Source organism: Drosophila kikkawai, chromosome 3R (genome assembly GCF_030179895.1).
Source record: "Drosophila kikkawai strain 14028-0561.14 chromosome 3R, DkikHiC1v2, whole genome shotgun sequence".
In the NCBI taxonomy this organism is placed as follows: Eukaryota; Metazoa; Arthropoda; class Insecta; order Diptera; family Drosophilidae; genus Drosophila; species Drosophila kikkawai.
Genome location: NC_091731.1, coordinates 20,581,509 through 20,600,514, shown reverse-complemented (window position 1 = coordinate 20,600,514; position 19,006 = coordinate 20,581,509). Strand labels below are relative to the sequence as shown.

Sequence of the window (19,006 nt, the reverse complement as noted above, 5' to 3'; positions counted from 1 at the left end):
TCCAAATTGATTTGTAGTTCTAGCTTTAGCTTTAGTTTTAGTTTTAGTTTTAGCTTGGGTTTTGGTTTTCGGTTTTTTAGTAGGTTTTTTGGAGAGATCTTGTTGCTGTTGTTGTTGTTGAAAATGTTGAAGTAAGGAAAATATACATATCATATATAAATATTGAATAGAGTTTGCAAATATATATGGCTATATATTTAGATATATGTAATTGTTTCGTAATAAAAAATATATATGGAACAAACAATTCGTTATTATTTTTTAGCAGTCTCATGTCTCGTTTTTGTTTCTTTTATTGTAACTTTTTTTTATATATTTACACAATTTGTTTTTCGGTTTGTTTTTAATTATTTACAGTTAAGGTGAAACGAAAAGAATGCACAGAACCAAAGAGGAAACCAAACTGAAAAAGAGAGAAACGAAAAGTTCGTAACTAAAACTGGTTATCGTTTCCTGTAGAGCTGGCAAAGAATCGAAGTTTCCGCAAGAATCGATTTTGAAATCGATCAACATCGATGGTTTCCCAGCTCTAGTTTCCTGTTTTACTTTTTCTCTTCCTTTCGATTCGATTGAATGGGGGATTTGCCTTTATTTCAGTTAGAATTTGAATTAGAATTAGAATTGGAATTGGAATTAAAGAGGGCCGGGGAGATTGGTTTTCTTTCTAGCGACTAGACCTATGCACTTGCTGTGGCCCTCGATTTCGGTTTCAGTTTCAGTTTGGCTTTAATTGGTTGCTCTGTTGGGACGGGTTAATCTGCTAATCCGCTAATACGCTTGAAAATCGCAACTAAGTGACTTAATTGGATTGACACTAACGTTAGGTATTAGGTAATATTAATAGTGGTGGTGGTACGAGTAGTTTAAGTTGTAACCTTTTTCAGGATTATTTGCAACGTGTGTTTGTATTTAGGGGAAATATACAGTTGATTTTTGGTTTTTGTTATCGGTTTTCTAGTCGATTATATATATATTTTTTGCGGTTAGATATGTACTTCTTGTTGATTGATAGATTGAGTGGTTATTCGTTGTTGTCGATTGATTGATTGATTGATTGATTTGCTTGGTTGATTGCTTGATTAAAGTGAGGTGAGTTCGAGATATACAGAGAGAGAGGTAGAGAGAGGACCCTTGCCATGACAAACGTAAACAAAGTAGAGTTATTTTTATTCATTTCGTATGCAGAGTAATTGTTGTTTGAGACTATTTACAAGTTTGGTTTGGTTTGGTTTCTTTTTTTTTTTTTTTTTGTATAATTAACCAAAGATTGCATTGAAAATCATACGAGAACTGAAACCAAAAAACAAAACTGAAAGAAAAGTTCGAATAAAACCAAAGAGATGTAAGAACCTAAAGTAAAGTACCGAAATAATTAGTTATAAAAATCCTGCGTTTGTTTTGTGTGTGTTTTTTTAAATATATTTTTCCAAAAAAATAGTAAAACGTGTTTCTTCATCTTTGCTTTTCAGTTGATCATTTTGGACGGAACGAAAAACTTTTGTATTCTCGTTTTGAGTGAAATGAAAATAGCGCTTAAATGATAAGGTTAGGTTAGTCATGTTGGTTAACTAAGGGAGCATTTCGAAATATATGTAATAATAATAATAGGTTTGAAAATAATACAGATAACTGGTATTTTGAGATAGCGAGTTAGGAGATAGAGTCTTTGTATTTATCATTTTAGTTTGCTTGCTTTTTTTTTGCTTATAACTTATTTTAGAGAGAGATAGATAGGATAGAGATATAGAGAAAAATATAAAGTTAATGCTTACAATCATTCATATCGTCATTGGATCTCATTATGTACTGATCCGATGAAGATAGTCTTGAATGCCCGTTCGTATTGGGATGAGCTCCCCCCCTATGATCACTTTGTTTATTAGAGCTACGCATCGCCAGTGCAGATGGGTTCGACTGATGCATATACATACTATCACCTTCGCACTCACTTTCTTTATATTGGAGCACATTTTTATGCTTCTCATAGATAACCAGGCAACGATGACATCCTTTCCTAAAAAAGTTTTTTGGTTGCAACGAAAAGTTTTGTATTTTTGCTTATGGTATTTGGTATATGGGTATAGCTTGTAAATATGTTACGAGTATAATGGTATGGCAATATTCATGTTTTCTGTTTGGAATTTCTTTTTCTTTTTTTGGTTCGGTGGTGGGGTTGTGTTGTTGGCTTGTTTTCGGGTTTCTTGGCGGCAATCGACAAATAAAACGGATGGTAACTAGGGCTAAGACTTTGGCCGAGCATTCAGAAGGACCCTCCTCCGTGTGTTTTTTGTGTGTGTGTGAACGGAACCAAATATCTTATGTATATATACTATATACCGGGTGCAAACAAGGAGGAACACACACTAAGGCGCAACCCCTTGGCCTATATGAAGGAATTCGATTTCGATTTACTCTGGCATAAAAATGATCCCAGAAGAGGGCACAAAGTCGAAGCTGAAACGATCCTGAAGGGACTCAGACCAGTTCGAGTTTGGCCACTATTTATGGTAATATTTGTTGTTATATTTTCGATTGAAAAGCGATTACTAGGTTGATGTTTTATTTCGAGTTAAAGTAATTAAATGATCATCGAAAAGAACTCAAAGGACGTACACTTAAGAACGCAAGAAACTCACAAAATATATATGTTGTTGAAAAGTGATGTAAAAATATTTGGAATACATATTATTCGTATATATAAGTAGATAACGTATTAAAATAAACAGTTTCATTTTGGGTTTTTGTTTTGATTTAGATTCAGTTTTGTTTTTTTCTTGGTGATATCAGGCTAGATGTTGGGGTTCTGTTAGTTTCCTAGTTGGTAAGATAGTAGAGGGGACTCGATATGTTTACGATATTTATTATTGGTATACGACAAAAACTTGTACAAAACATAACGAATACGAAATGGGAAGCCGGAGGAGAGGGCGGGTCAGGCTGTGCATTAAATACGAGCTTAATCCCCGCCTTCGCCTTTGGCATCGCAGAGCAAAAAACGTCCAATAATATTAATGGAGAGTAAGGAAAAGCAGCGGAAAAATCAAAAAACATTTTCACATTTCAGCTACAACGGAAAAACTTAGCTTACGGATTAGGATTATTCATATGTTTATTAAATATTTATAAGCATAAACATGGCAAAACGCAAAATTCAAAATATAAACTCCACTTGGGTAACTTAATGTTTTGCATCCTTTTTGTTTTTTTGTGGGTTCTTTTTACTCCTCTTTTTTTCGCATTAAGGGAAGCAGCTTAAAAGGGTTTTAATTGTTTCTCTCATTGCTCTTTACGACTAAAAAACATTCATACGAAAGGAAAACAAAAGAAAAAGAAGGACGCCAGACCAAAGGCAAAGGGAATGCCTGGAAAAGTAGTCGTAGAACAAAAAGCAATATTCCTTAAATTTCTTTGGCTTTCGTTTCGTATCGTTTTAAATAAAAAAAACAGCATAAGGAAGGAAAACGAACAGCATCAAACACTGTTGCTAAGTAAGGTAAAATGGCAGAGAACAGAGAGTATGCAAAAGGCAGTTTTCTAAATTAAAAATACAATACGTGGATACGTAGGAGTTTGATTTAGTTTTTGGCTTTGTAGCCCAGTAGTAGTTACAACACAAGTGGGTACACAAAAACACATACACGGATATATCTATCGGGCGATATTCAGGGGTGGTGGAGACACAGATAGATAGAGAGATAGATAGATGCTGCTTTTTGTCTCAGTACATGACTCGCTCTTGTCAAACATCCGAATTACGAGCTACGCGCCGCGCCGCCTCTAAGGTGGCGCCTCTCCATGTGAAAGGAGGATGATGGAGGACCAGTGCGGCAAACAAACTCAACTCAAACCAGTTTCAAAGGCAAAAGTTAAGAACAGCAGCAGCAAGAGCAGGAGGAGGTAGCAAGAGCTGGAGCTGGAGGAACAGCAGCTGGCAGGCAGCGGGAACATCAACAACAGCGATAACGTTGACGACAGGTTTGACTGCTTGTGTGAGTGCAGTGGTACACAGAGAGAAATTGGATACTAACAAGGCCTAGAACTATAACTAATCTCATTAATAATAAGAACTTTAAAAATGTATTCCAGTTTTTAATCGTAGAAAATTCCTAATGCTGGAATATGTCATGTTATGAGAAGTTAATATTTATCGAATCGACAAACTGAAAATTCTTGCTAGATGCTTTTCATTATGTTAAATTAAGGAGTTAAAGAGTAAATAAGTCTTAATTGGATGTTAAAGGTCTTGTTTTAAATTACCCTGACAAAATTTCCTAATGAAAAGTTAAAATTTGTGGAAACGACAAACTGACAGCCTGAATACTAAAGTGTAGGCTATTCCTTATGATGAAGTACAGGTAAGACTTAAGTTGGGAAAAGTGTCTGTATAGAACATAACTGATTATATTTCCAAAAACCTTTTTAGATAATTTTTTATTAAATGACAAGCTCAAATTTCTCTAGCCCTTAAAAATATTATCCTTTCTTAACAAAAAAAAAAGACAAAACCTTGTAGTTTATCTCCGTGTACCTTAGCTACCATATATACGGGTACGTGTGTCTCCGCGTCTCCTTCGACATGGCTTGGTTCACCCTTCGCTGTTGTCTCAGTCCTTCTTTACACTCCACCCCACTCTGCCACACTCTGGCTGAGCTGGCTCCTTTTTAATGAGGTTAGTGCTGCATTTTGCCGCTCATGCGGAGGGTCCTCCGCCTTACCTTAACACAGTTTACCGAACACACACACCTTTTCCTCAGTCAGAAATGAAAACTTATTCAATTATAGGCACTCTTCGACAAAAGGAACCGGCGTAAAAGAATATACACATATATGTACATATAAATGTACATATATATAGATGTAGATGTGTGTGGCAAATGTAAACCAGAACATCTCATTTTCCACAGCCTCTGCCAAACAAAAAAAAACTTATGGGTCGCGCGAGTATCGGGTTGAGATGTTAGCATATATATATACATATTGTTAGCGGGTCGTTCGGAGGTAAAGTGATGGTACTTACTCGTCGACAATCAGATATTTGTTACCATCGGAGGCCGCACACCTGCCGCGATAGCTGAACTGTGAGCCCTTGATGTGTATGGATTGCTGATAGCCGGACAGGAACCAGGAGCCCTCCCACCGGGCCGGAAACGTGCAATTTGTGGGCGCTGCAAGCCAAAATACACAGAGTAATAATTTATTAATAAAAGACATAAGACCATTAATGCATTAAGATATTATATTCCAATTGCCTCCCCGTGGATGCGACCTCAATTGCGTTCATTGTTCATTTAAGAGGCGCATAAAAGAGCAGCATTTAAAGTACTCGTTGCTCAGTGGTCGCTTATTGATAAATTTAGATTTGTAGATTTGCGCTTGGCCACTTTCTTGGGCCTCTCCTTCTAATTGTATTGTCAAGTTTTTGGTGGCAAGATTTGTGGCTTTTTAATTTGTAAATTGTTTCAATTATTATTATGATTGTATTTAAGTGCGTGCGCATAAGGGGCCGCAAATTTACGACCTGCCGTCAAGAGCGGGACATGGGTAGGCTACGGATACGGATACGGATCCGCTTAAGGGAGGGCCAGGCGCATAAATAAGTTGAACAAGCCAGGCAACCGAAAACTGCTCGTAATAATAATAATGTCACACACAGACATGCTCACACATACACACCCTGAGAGGAGGAAAACTACCGAAATGGCAATTGTGAATATTAAAAAAAAAAAAAAATACAGAAAAAAGGAAACAGAGCCGAAATGGGAAAAGCGAAGCGGAGCCCAAGCCAAAGTATAGAGAAAGAAAGTTAGCTAACGGCATGCCACACTCACTCTCGCACACATACACACCGGGGCATGAGTACTATATCCCATACAATGGGTATAGACCCACAGATACATATAGAAAATGGTAAAACCACCCTCCAAGCCATACATACAGCTTAATGTTTGGGCACGATTGGCAGCGGCAGGGAGGAGTTGGCCCGGAGTTCGGAGTTTGGGACAAGGGTGGTGGGCAGGAACCGGAGCGCCGATGGAGATGGAGATGGCAGCAGTCCTGATGGTGATGGGCGCAGGGAGTGGGAAGTGGCAAGTCGGAGACGGAGGACGGTCCGAGCACAGGCTATGCATTCAAATACAGAAAACTGGCAAGGAGAGACGAATGTGCGCACCCGAGCCAGAAACAGAAGCACAATCAAAGGCAAAGAGGCGGTGCACTGTGGGAAAAGGTATACTAAACCTTTTATTTAAGAATTAATATTTATAAAAATTACTTTGTAATAATAAGCTAATATTTTTTAAATTATTGAATGAGCTTTAGAAAAAACAAATAATATTTAATGCTTAGATTTTGGCAAACAAATCATAGACAATTTTTGGGAACTGGTTAAAGAGAAAGCATTAAAGCATTAAATTAAAAAAAATCCTGTGAGTGTGCAAATTATCCTTAAGATTTAAAAATTCGAAAATATTTGAAATAATGAATACTAATGAGTGCTAATTTATTGTTTTATGATTCACAGGATTACCTTTAAGACCCAAGGTTTCCTAGGTTCCTCTTTAATGTTTTTAATTAATAAACATTTTTCAATTTAATTATAAAATCAATAGTCTTAGTTTTTCAATGTGTACCCAAACAGCAGCTACAACAACAAAGGGCAACGGCAACACGGTGCCACACACACACCCAACCGTACTTACAGCGATACACATTTTATTTTATTATTCCTTTCCTTTCTTTTATTTTACTTGTTCCTCGTTGATTCCTCCATTTTTTCGCTTTTTGTTTTTACATTTGCGGCAAACAAAAGGTACTCATGCGCAGGATCAGCGCAGCGCTCTGAACTCTGAGCCCCAACTGAGCCGGAGCTCAGACCGCCGACTATATGGAGTCGAACGTATAGCCAAAGTTATGCTCCAGCTCAGGCTGTGTGTGTGTGTGCGTTGTGTTGTGTTGTCCAATGACTTGTGCTTTTTACGGGCCGCATTCGCAGCCTGTCATAATGCGGCCCATACGCACAGCGGGCTTCCTTGTGTGAAAAGTGTAGCACACTTTGCCGGGCAGCCACCGCCCCGAACGAAGGTCCGGAAGCGGGAGCGAAGCCGGAACAGAGCGAACGGCGAACGGCGAACAGCGAATGGAGAGACCCGAAACCACCCCCCGCCTCGGCACACCCGACAAATAATTGTTTCGCCAATTTCAAGTACCGTGAATAATTTTCCAACATGATTCAATACTTTTGCCTGAGTGCCGCAGCGACTATTGTTGCTGCCGCTGCCTTTGCCGCTGCTACTCCTACTGGCAATACAATCATCGCACGTTGCCCTTCGCCCTTAATTCGCTACCCCTGAAATATGCTGCAGGACAAGCATAAGTAAATACAAGCTAAAAGCAAATATACGACCACGACCGCGACCGACTGCCATCCTGCCAGGCAGGCAGACAGACAAGCGTACAAATGCGTATAGACAGTTGAAATGACGGACGCGGGCACGGGGCTTTTCGGATATATTTTTGGTGTGTTTTTCGTTTGGATTAGAGTGGCTCAAAAGAAAAACAGAGCGGCGAAAAAAAAAATACGAGCAGTGGGGGAAATGAACAAGCTTAGGCAACAACAACAAAGCGAAAGCCAACAAAAAAAAAAAAAAAAGGGGGAAGAAAATAAAATAAAATAAGCTCAAAGAGTTGTGCTCCTCACAATGGATCCCTATAAACTGACAGTAATCAGGTGCATTAATCAAAATAAATCTCGGGGAGCTTTGTCAGCTGCACAGGGAAGCTACATACATCTCTAAGGCGCCTCTCTGCCAATACCGACATATACATGTGTTGCGAGGAAATAGAACAAGAAAAAGTTTTAAAAATGTCAAATAGGAACTTTTTAAAGACCTAGACAGAAAACTTTTCAAATATTTCATTGTAATATATATTTTGGAAAACCAAAAACACATGAAATACTATTTTTGTTGTTGATAAGAATTTGGGAAAGAAATATGTTTTATTTTACTCTATTAGATAATATAGAAATATTTGTAGATTTTTTGCTTAGTTCAAACACACGGAATGCTGTAGCAGAAACGGGACTGGTGGAACCTTTTTAGAAGCTAATGAAATGATGATAGAGAAGAGTTATATTCCCCTCCTTTAGATATAAACTGAAGCCTTTAGCAGACCTCCTAACCTTACCTAAACCAATGGCAATATTAATATTAATAATTGAAATATATTAAGATTGAATGAGTAAAATATATATAAATAATGGAAATATAACAAAAATACCTCTCCTCACTTAGATAATTGTACTATCTTCTATAACTAAATGAATTGCAATAAAAACCACTCATTGATGAACACTTTTTGACATCATTTCTTTCCTGCATTCAATTAAGACTGACAGCTAGACAATTTAAGACAATATTAATTGTTTAACTATGTACTACTACTCCGTCATTTGGTGGTCCTCACCCCCACCCAGTCTATTGTGACAAGCAATTTCCTATCGCTGGCAACGTGTACTTATCTTATCTGCGATGATCTATAATGACAACTTCAATGCGCTAACAACTCCTTAACCCAATTATGCTGCCCACACTTGGTGGGTGTGCGCAATTTGAAGAGGTCGTTCGTTAGGAGCTCGAACCGGGGTAGATGTAGAATGTGTGGTTACGGGAACACACTACTCCCTTTTCGAACATTACTGGACCACCCCTATTGACGGGACGCACTCTGCACACCCCCCACTCCATACACAGACAGGCACTTATTGCCGCACATAGCTAAACTCAAAGAGCATGACGCTTTTCGCCTGCGAGACTCATTTGCGTTTCGGGCCCTGAGTCTGGGTCTGGATTTTGGACTTTCGTTTGCGTTTCGCATAGGGACAGCAGCTGTGTAGGAGGAATAGGAGGAGGAGGGGGAGGCGGGATACCCAGGGGCGGGGCAACCAAAATGCTTTTGTCTAACTTGAGTGAATTATGGTCAGCGGTCGGTCGGTGGTCGGTGGTTCGCCCTGGCCCTGGCTGTTTGTTTCGGGCAATTTCCGTACAATTTGCCATTGCATGTTGCTCGTCCGTCGGCTGTTGCTGCTTCTCCGCTTGTTGTTTTCATTGTTTTTTTTTTTTGTTTCTGCCTGTTTTTTTTTTTTTCCTTTTTGGGTAAATTCGCTCATGGTGAAACAGTTGAAACGCATTATACGAACGCAGATCTGCGGTCACAAACTACTTATGGATTCAATTGAGCATGACCAACAGTTGGGGGTGAGTGAATAGGAGTGGGAGGCGGAGTTCTGGCCTGCCAGAGGGAGGGATGAGCCAACGCCAGCTGACGCTCTGTTGCGAGTACAAATTATGCCGCAAAAATTAAATGAAATTGGGGACTTGGGTCCCAGCTTGGGGTACTTTCTTGGCGCGCCAAGTGAAATTATAAATTCTTATCATAGCGCTACTTATCGGGGAAGGGAAGCTGCTACTCACCATCTTGCCTTGCCCAGCCACTGACGGACGTGGCCAAAAGCAGCATTAGCAGCGGTCCCAGCCAGCTTTTTGTCGATGTCATGGTGGTGGTGCTCCTACTCCTTGTTTTCGCCGCTGGGAAGATGGAGCTGCTGTTGCTGCTGCTGCTGGAGTCGGAGTGGGTGTGGGTGTGGGAGCGGGTCTTGTTTCCATTGCCCGGCAGCAGATGCTGCCACAAGAACATCAACCACGTAATGCCGGAAAGTTGCGCGGCCTCTCCCCGTCGTCGCTCCAGACTAATATCACCGTTATAGTTAAAGCACCTACATTCATCATACTCCTCCTCATCATGCGGCAATGCTGCGCCAGTTGTGCCCCTTGCCGTGGCCGTTGTCGTTGTTTGCGAACAGTGCTGCGCGGTGGTTCCAGCTCCTGGGTTGTGAGATGTGACTCCTAGTAGTTCTGTTGCTGTTGTTGTTGTCACTGATGCTGGGCTAGTGCTGATTGGATTCACCTGGGCCAGCAGCGGTGGTGCCGCAGACGCATGACTTGGTCTTTCGCGCCGCATTCGCTCACGTCGCCAGCATCGCTTGCCGCCGCATTCCAAGACACCGCCGGCAACGACTACATCCACATCCCCGCCAGCAGCCATTGTGGGCATAACTAATTGCGACGTCTGCCGGAGATCGGTGCAGCTATGGCCCGCTGCGGCCGCGGGTAACTGAATACTCGCCTGCAGGAATTTTCCAGCCCACAAGGAGGAGGAGGAGGACATTGTTGCCGCTGCAGGTCCTGTTGTGGTTGCTGCCGTAGTTGTTGTTCTTGCTGTTGTTGTCGGTGTCAACGTCGCCGCTGAAGCATGTTTATCATAATTTTTATGTTCCCAGCCGGGCGGACAGACGGAACAGCAGCTGCCGTGGCCCAACGTCTGGCCCTGACTTCGGCTTCGACTCTGGATCCTTGCACCGGCCGCAGGCACATGCTTACATGGATAGCAGAAAGGCGGTAAATAGATTAACGACGTTGTTCCTGCTCTCGTCTTGGATGTGGATGTGGATGTGGACGTGGACGTGAAGCTGGAGCTGGAGCTAGAGCTAAAGCCCGCTGTCCTTGCTACCGCCTGCATCGGATGTTCCTGCTGCTCCTGCTGCTGCTGCTGCTGCTTCGTGTCCTGTGGGTACAGAGACAAGAGTGGAATATTTTATTATTATAAAGCGCAAACACGCTGGCTGAGCCAAGTAAATATAAATAAGGTGGCGGGGTGAATTTGAATTTAAAATAAAGCGTCACCCCGGCCGTCTCACTCGCATATATAAATAATCCCACAAGATTCATTGTTCGGCAGTCGGCAGTCGTCCGTCCGTCCACACGCACCAAATACAGTTTTTCACCCAAATAAAAATAAAACTTCCTCGGCGGCGCATTAAAAAGCAATAAAAATAAATATGGTCTCTGGGAAACCGACGCTGCGATCGAAATAAAACCGTCCAACGATGCGTAAATCAAAAATCACGCGCTATAAAAAAATTAGACAGAAATTTATACGCATCGATTTATGTGTACCCAAAAGCGTCGTCGCCACCGCCACCGCCCCCGTCCCATTTCCATTTCCATTTCCATTGCCAGCATTTCCTCCGTTATAATCTTTTCCTGCATTTAGCGCCTCCAGCTAGGGGAAACCCCAATAGAAAGCAACAACCACTTGAGAGATTTCAGATTCCTCGCATGTGTGTGGAGCAAAGTCCACGATCCCAGACCACCACCACACTCGATGGAATTCTTAATTTCCATATCGCATGTGAGCTTTCCAAGCAACAGCCATATTTTTATAGTATATGTTTTCCGATCGACGGCAACTTAATTGATCACATTCATCGTTTGATGGGTGCCCGAAAAATTTATATTGAATTGAAATTAATTTTTGTGTCTGTCCAATTTCAAACGGGGCACCAATAACATTTGACGAGTGTCGGTCCATAAATTTTCAATGGTGTGAAGCTTTTTTTAAGAAGAAGAAATTCGTTTTTAATTGAATTTCTTTGGGAAATATTAAAATATATTAAAAAGGGGTATTTGCTTGATTGATTCTTGGGAGGGGAAAGATGGAAAATATATATAGACTTTAGATAAATATACATATATTTCAAATCTTTAAGCAATTTGTTTAGTATTTCCTCTTATAATTATATTTATTTGTGTTAAATAATTTAAACAGTAAATATATAGACACTGAGAGGAAGAAACACATATGTATATCTACAATCCCCTGAATATATATAATTTAAAAAAATTTTAAATGTAAATAATATTGAGCCTCAAAGATATGCGCATTAATCTATTTAAATTCAAATTTCCCACACAAAAGCATAAAAAACTTTAAGTGTTTTTTAGTTCTAATTACAGCTCTAGTTTAAGTCTTTCCGTATTGCTTTAAAATCACGGATATTGTTTTTTTTCCCAATGTTTTGTGTTTTTTCAAACGTAAATGTATCAATGTCTTCTCTAGTTTTAAAATAAAATAAAATATATTGTCTACAATTGAACAAATTCGAAATTCCCTCAATAACCTCCTTACAGAACCTGATATTAATATCCTAAACTAATTAGTCTTTGCCTTTTCACATTTTACAATCGATTATAAGGGCACACATCATAACTTCCTTATTGCTTGAATGTAACATTCATGCCGTGTGAAGGTTGGAAAAATGAAAAGCTTTTCCCCAACTCCCCACTCCCACTGCCACCGCCAAGGGTTGCCCTGGCCATGTGTCATGCATTATGTCATGAAGGAAGGTTCGTTCTACTCAGAAATTCAGCATGCTCCAAGGAATCTAAATCAAAATGGGGGGAACTTACTTCCCCGTGGTCCCAGCTTGCGAGGCATAATGCAATTTTGATGTTGTGTAAGCGCTGCTCTTAGCCCATCATCTATGCTAATTAAGTTAATTAAAAAGTACCAGCAAAGTATTTGCACTTGGCCAACTTCACGTCATAATCAAAGTGGAGGCGGCGTCGCATCGAATGGAAAATGAAGCCCAAGTCATGTCAAATGCTCTTAAAAAGCCAGAGTCGCCCCTTCCCCCCCAGACAGATACGGAGAGATACTGGATATGACGATGACGATGCCCAGGCGAATTGGAGGTGGAGATGACTGGAGGCTGCTGCTGGAGATGACTATGTTGCCATCCTCCACACAGTGGAGTGTCTTTATTTAAAAACGAAGAGAACGGAGACGAAAAAACGGGGCCAATTATAAGCTTCATCATTAATTTGAATAAAATTAATTCTTCCAAACACACAGAGACCCACAATACCGCACCGAGATGGAAAATGCCACAAAAGAAATGTGCCACAAAAAAAAGAAATGTGTCCAACAGAAGGAGCACAGCGCAAGGAGGAGCTAACGAGGAACGGGGGCGAACGAAATGACAGCAGACGGTGGCAAATAAAACATTTAGGCGGAATTATAATTTTACTTTGCTTATTTATAATTTACGTTTTAAATGTGAAACACCTGACAGCTAAAGAGAATTTATGTTTGCATGTTTTCCATTAATTTATTTTTCCGAGGCGCACCCCGGCCAAGGAAACTGCCAAGACTCCAGCCTCGAACTGCACGAAAATGCACAGCAGGAGGGCAGCGGGACGGGAGGACAGAAGGACGGGACTCCAGGGTGTCGAAGGAGACCGAAGGAGGAGCCAGAAGACAACCACATTTCGCTATCACGTTTGGACTATAAAACAGGCCAGCCCGCGCCAGGCAACAAGGCAGCCCCCGAGCCGTGCTGATGATGTTGTTGATGACGTGGAGCGCCGCTGCATAGCAGCCGCCAAAAAATGGCAAACGGGGCAACCCAAGACACCCAAGTCCCAGTCAGCAAGGAGGAGCACTCCACTAGGAAAAACAAGTAGATTGATTGGGGGAAAAATATAAGGGCCATCATTATAGTTTACAGGGGAATTACTTTCAATAAGAGGCGTCGAAGTGGAGCAAAAGGATATAAGGGAATTTATTAAATATTACTGCAAATTGGTTTTTAGTTAAAAGAAAATTTTGATAAATTGTTAACACACTCAAAACGTAAAAGATTATTTTTGTAAACTAAACTACTACCAAGTTTTGGTTGAAAAGTGAAGGATTTTAAATTTTAAAGAGAATAAAGCAATAAAACATTAGTAAAACTCTCCCTAGACTCGAACTATTCACCATGCTGTTACTCTTACTATTAAATAAATTTCTTTAAGTGCAGCAATGCCACAGACACAAAGACCCAAGAAAACGGAGTCGGAGACGTCTCGACGCAGTGCAAAAACTTGTCAAGTAAATATAAACGAAATATGTGGCACGGCACCCGGCCGGGTCCGTTTCGTTCCGTTCCGCCTCTACTTGCTTTATTTTATTCCCATTTTATTATTATTTTCACCAGGCCAAAAAGACGCAGACGCCGAAGCAGCAGCAGCAGGAGTAGAAGCAGCACCAGCAGCAGCACACATAAAAAATATTTTTATGCAACATTTTTATGATTTCCGTCTGGCTGCGACAGCGCGGCATGGGCACAAAGAAACTTTGCCCAGTGACAGAGCGAGCGGCACACGGTCCGTTCATGATTCTGTTTCCGATTGCGCCGATTCCCAAGTCCAGGCCATCTCCTTCACCTGGTTTCAATTAAAAGACACTTTTCTTTTATGTGACGGCTTATTTCTCATTACGTTTGCCATGTTCCTTGTTTTTATTTTCATTGGAATCCGGTTCTAGGATGCCCGCCCAATCCACCTCCCAAGCCCAAGACCAACCCGACCCTCTGGTTCGCAATTGAAATTGGAAAATTTTGCGACTGCTGCTGTGGGGTTGGCGGCTGGTGGTGTTGACGGCCGCTTTCTGGAATGGATGGGATGCGTTCGCTCCCTTGTCTCACTTCATCAATCATTAATTTCGTTTATTTTTAGTGAAAATAATCACTTTGGGCAACATATGTGACCGAGCAGAGTTTCGCATGTGCTCGCTGGGCTGGGGATGGGATGGGATGGTGTGGACTTTGGCAGGAGCTTGGCGTGAGGGTAAAAGCATGACAAAGAGTCTGGAAGATGCGCATGGTCCAAAAAACACCTCCGTGCAATTATCAAATGGACTGGGCCCCCTTCTTCGGGGTTGCGTGTAGCTCTCCTTCGGTTAGGTTAATGTGTGTGAAATGACTTTATTGGTTTTTCAGGTGGTCTGGCCCCGGGTAAATGATGGCCTTGGCTCATGCCACGCTCTATTATGGACACATGTGTCCCGTTTGCTAAGGGTAGTCTGGGGGAGTTAAGTGCGACTTAGATGGTATAATAAAGCAAGCAGTTCCTTAACCCCCTCATGGCATTACCCAAGGCAAGGCGGAACAATTAGGCAGAACACAATTTGGTCAAATTGATCGATAATGTCTAGATACTAAAATGGATATGGAACTGCAAATACAAAGGTGCTTTGTGGGTAGATTTTCGGAATATCTGTAATTAAAGCGGACCTTTTTCTGCGTCATTCTATAGTGGAACTCAATTATTTTTCCATGTGTACAAAACAAAATTGTATATTCCACAAAATAAGCATTTATTTAAGCAGTTGATTCTAACTTTTAAGCCTTTTTTAATGTTTAAAATAGTATTTGACCCTTTTTATGTTGAAAATTTTTCTTTATTATCAATTTACTTTAGGCTTTGTAAAACTTCAGAAAAAGCTTTATTCTTAAGCTTAAACTTCATTTTATTAACAATAAATTCGTTTTTCCACCTATCTCGAATTAGTAATAACTTCCCCTGATGTTAATTAGAGCAAAATGTGCATGTAGACGTACATATGTAGTTAGTTTGTTGTCAGCTTGAGTTTATTTATGACATTTTTATCTTTTTTTATACCCTTGTTTATGTGAGACATCTGTCTCGCCGAATCCCCAACGGCTTGCTGACTGGCTACCTTTCACAACTTATCGTGCCTGTTGTCAACTTTTGCAACCGTGTCCACTGCCACTTCCACTGAAATACGTAAATCCTTATTCACTCCAATGACTAAGAGGCATTTTCTTATCTGGATGCGGAGCAACGAACTAAGCAATAAATATAAATAGAGAATTTTCACATCGGGTGAGCTAACAACAACCAGCACACCACACTCGCACTCGCACTCACACTCACTTCCGAAACCCACACGCACCTCGAGGTGAATTAATCAACAGCTCTGCAGCCGCAGCCGTGGCCGTAGCCGTAGCCGGAGTTACGTCCCTTAGTAATTCCCCTAATGCAATACATTTCCGTTGTGCTGCGGGCTGTTATCTGGTAAAACCCGTGCTTATGCATCGATGTACCAACATGATTTCTATCTATGCGTCGATAACATAAATATGACGGCTGGTCAGGAGCTGCAGGGGGAGAGGAAGTGCAATTGCAGTGCGCGCACCTCATTGAACTTTTCAGACAAACACAATTTGTCCGATAAGGAAAAAAGCGTCTACACGACACCCTCGGAAGGGGGGGAGGGCGTACTGGCAGCAGTGCCACAGAGCTCCGAAGGGGGGCGGGGCAGTCGAACGGCGCGCGCACTAATGGCCACCATTAATAATTGAAAAACTGAAACAGTTGAGCATGTGAGCGCAACTGAAGGATGATGGCGCTACGTGGGGGGGCGACGGCGAGGACGGCTAGGTGGATGTTGGAGGTTGGTTTCTGCTTCGGTGGTGAGGGAGGCGGAGGGTGACAAAAATCTATAACCAAAAAAGTTATGAATAAGCGAACGACAACGAGTGGAGAGCAACGATGGCGAGTCTGTACACGGTGCAAAAAGTGATATTTGTGCTGAGAGATTACGTTGTAGCTCTGATAATGACTCGAGTATACATATAGACTAAGCAACTTTTTCCCCCACTTAAAATGTATTTTTTTAGCTTTAACGATGCCCAACTAGTTATTATTTTTAATAGGAAACAAAGCCTTAAATTAGATTTTATACAAGTTTTAAAGATTGGTTTTAAATACTCTTTTTAAAGCCACTTTATGAATATATTTGTAATTTTTAAAAGCATTTTACTATAATTTATCGAAACATCTTTTTATATAAATGTTTTTAATACTTTTTTAGTAATAAAATTATTTAATTATGGCTAAATTAAAATTTATCTTCACAGATTTAAGTCTCTAAGATCTATTACTTTCTTTAAGTGAAGAAACCAATCAATATAAAACAAAAATATATAATATATTTCAATCTATATTTATAAAATCCACTTCCTTAAAACTATCTATGAAATATAGAATTAAAAAAGAAAATTCAAAAACAAAATAAATCCATTTTTTTCATAATTTTTTTGCGATCTTATCAATATTTTATCTACAAGTATCGAATAGATCTTTAAAATGCAAGTATAGTAAACTGTAAAATGTTTTATTTTAAGTATAATCTACATCTTAAATATTTTCTTCGGTGTACAAACCTGTTCTATGCTTTCGTTGTTGTTGTTGGGGCTGTCGCTGTTGTTGCTGTATCTGCAGCTATAGTTGTAGTTGTAGCTGTAGTTCATGGCTAGCTGATGATGCTGCGGCGCTGCAGCGACGCTAACGCTGACGCTGACGCTAACGTCGGCGTCGACGGCACGGCGACAATGTTGGAGCTGCTCTTCTTCTTCAGCGTTCTACCCGTTCTCCTGGTTTTACCCGTTCTTCGTGTTGTCTCCAACGAAAATGCAGCCAAAGGGGGAATCGCGTGCGAAACGCAGCCAACCAGCATTGGAAAATTTACAATTCCTTTTTGTTTTTTTTTTCTTTTTTGGAATTTCTGCCACTTCTGCTGCTATATGGTGCTGCTGCTATGATTTTTCGTCCAATTTTCCGCTGCAGGGCAGCCACCAGAAAGCACACGAAGCGAACCGAAACTGAGACTGAGACGACGGCGACTCCGTTTGGTCGTGCGGTCGTGCTGTTCGCAATCGCAGAATCGGGGAAAATCGGGGGAAAAATATTGGAGCAAGGTGTTTCCAAACACACACACTCGCACAGCAGCTGCGGCGAAGTGGCGAATTCGCCGGGGTTCTGCGCAAATGCAAAAATTTGGAGAGTCGAGCTAAAGTCGCAGCCTTCTGAGCATTGTTGTTGTTGCTGGTGGTGTGGCTCCACCACCGTTTGCACCGTTATATTGCGCCTGCCGCTTTGTTTGTGTTGGTGAGCCTCCTCTCTCAGGGACTCTCCCGTCTCTCTGCTCTCCTCGCTCCCCACAGAGCCTCTGTGCCAATCCCCCTCGCCAAGTTATTGGGGCTTAGTAGACTTTTTTGTAGCAAACCAGACAAAGTCGTTGTGTTTCTTGCACATTTTATTGATATTAATTAATTGCGAATCAAGCTAGCGAGCCGCACTCATAGGCCGCGACACGCGACGCACACACACGCACTGGGCTCGTTCAAGGTATACACCAAATTCTGCACACACACGTACTACACTCGGCACTCAGTTTCTTAATGCTTTTTGCAGTTCTATTATTCCGTCTTATTTTCACTTGGTCAATAGCGCTCTGCTCTTTGTTTTATTGAATTTTCACACAGCTCCACACACAGCTCGGGCGAGAGACGCTTGCTATCGGCAGCGGCGAATGGGAGAGCGCTGAGCGCAGCAGCGAAAAGCCAGCTTCTGCTGCAATACACACCACCTACGAGCTAGGGAAATTGTATCTATGGGATGTGTGTATCTTCTACGCGGCACGCGCGATACGTCCGCACGGTTCAATTTTCGGAGAGAAATTGATAGATACGTTTTTTGGGCCCTTGCGGAGAGTATCTCAAAGTACGTCAGATACAAGTGACCGTCTCTTGGTGGCTTCAAAACGCCATGGAACTGCAGAGAATGTACTAAAATATACCTCAAATTGAATACGTCACGGGGTTGAAATTTAACTAAGTAAACTAATTTTCTGATGTCTTCCGTTAGGTGGCGCTGCTGATAGTATTAAATCGATTGTATCTATCCTTTATCATTAAGTTCCTTCAGCTTCGGAATACATACGTTGGCAATACAATGATCAATAATACAAGTTTTTTATACAATATGATTCCTTCATTGCCTTACCATCTGTATAAATATTACTAATAGTACAGAAAACAATATCATTTCGTTCATTATTCTTTCTATAATGAATCATTTAAAGTATAGAGTGGCACAAAACAGTTTACAGACTCAGCAAACCAATTTTAATTTAAAAATATATATATATAATCTAAGCAATAAAAAGAAATATAATAAATCAATTAAAGAACCACACTAAGTCCTTTTAAAAACAACAGTATTTACACTGGAAAAAAATAATAATAAAATCAATGAATTTTTACAGCTTCCAAAATATATTTCAGATTCTTTAAATTATATCCATTTATTTAAGTATTTTGAAGCAGACACTCAATCTTTTCAAATATTCTTGAAACTTCATATAATTTCTTGAATTTTTCTTTTTTGAAAAGCATTCACATACTTTTAGCAGCCATAGTCTTAATAAAAACAAATGCGTGCAATACCAGATTAATATGCCGCACTTAAGGAATTTATG

At 40.6% G+C, this 19,006-nt stretch overlaps 1 protein-coding gene across 3 annotated transcripts in view; it reads right to left on the bottom strand.

Moving 5' to 3' along the window:
• Nucleotides 1–18,212, bottom strand: part of aus (argus) — a 33,264-nt gene extending 15,052 nt beyond the window's left edge. The window contains exons 1-4 of one of the 3 annotated variants that reach the window (XM_017167855.3): nucleotides 16,911–18,212; nucleotides 9,472–10,621; nucleotides 5,019–5,166; nucleotides 1,773–2,014 (exon numbers count right to left, since the gene is read on the bottom strand). In XM_017167855.3, coding sequence (XP_017023344.1) covers nucleotides 1,773–2,014; nucleotides 5,019–5,166; nucleotides 9,472–10,621; nucleotides 16,911–16,997 — 1,627 coding nt within the window. In that variant the 5' untranslated portion in view covers nucleotides 16,998–18,212. Of the gene's footprint in view, nucleotides 1–1,772; nucleotides 2,015–5,018; nucleotides 5,167–5,936; nucleotides 6,176–9,471; nucleotides 10,622–16,910 lie in introns of those variants that run through there. The other 2 variants (XM_017167856.3, XM_070287318.1) reach the window with 2 other exon arrangements.
• Between the last annotated feature and the right edge of the window lie 794 nt (nucleotides 18,213–19,006).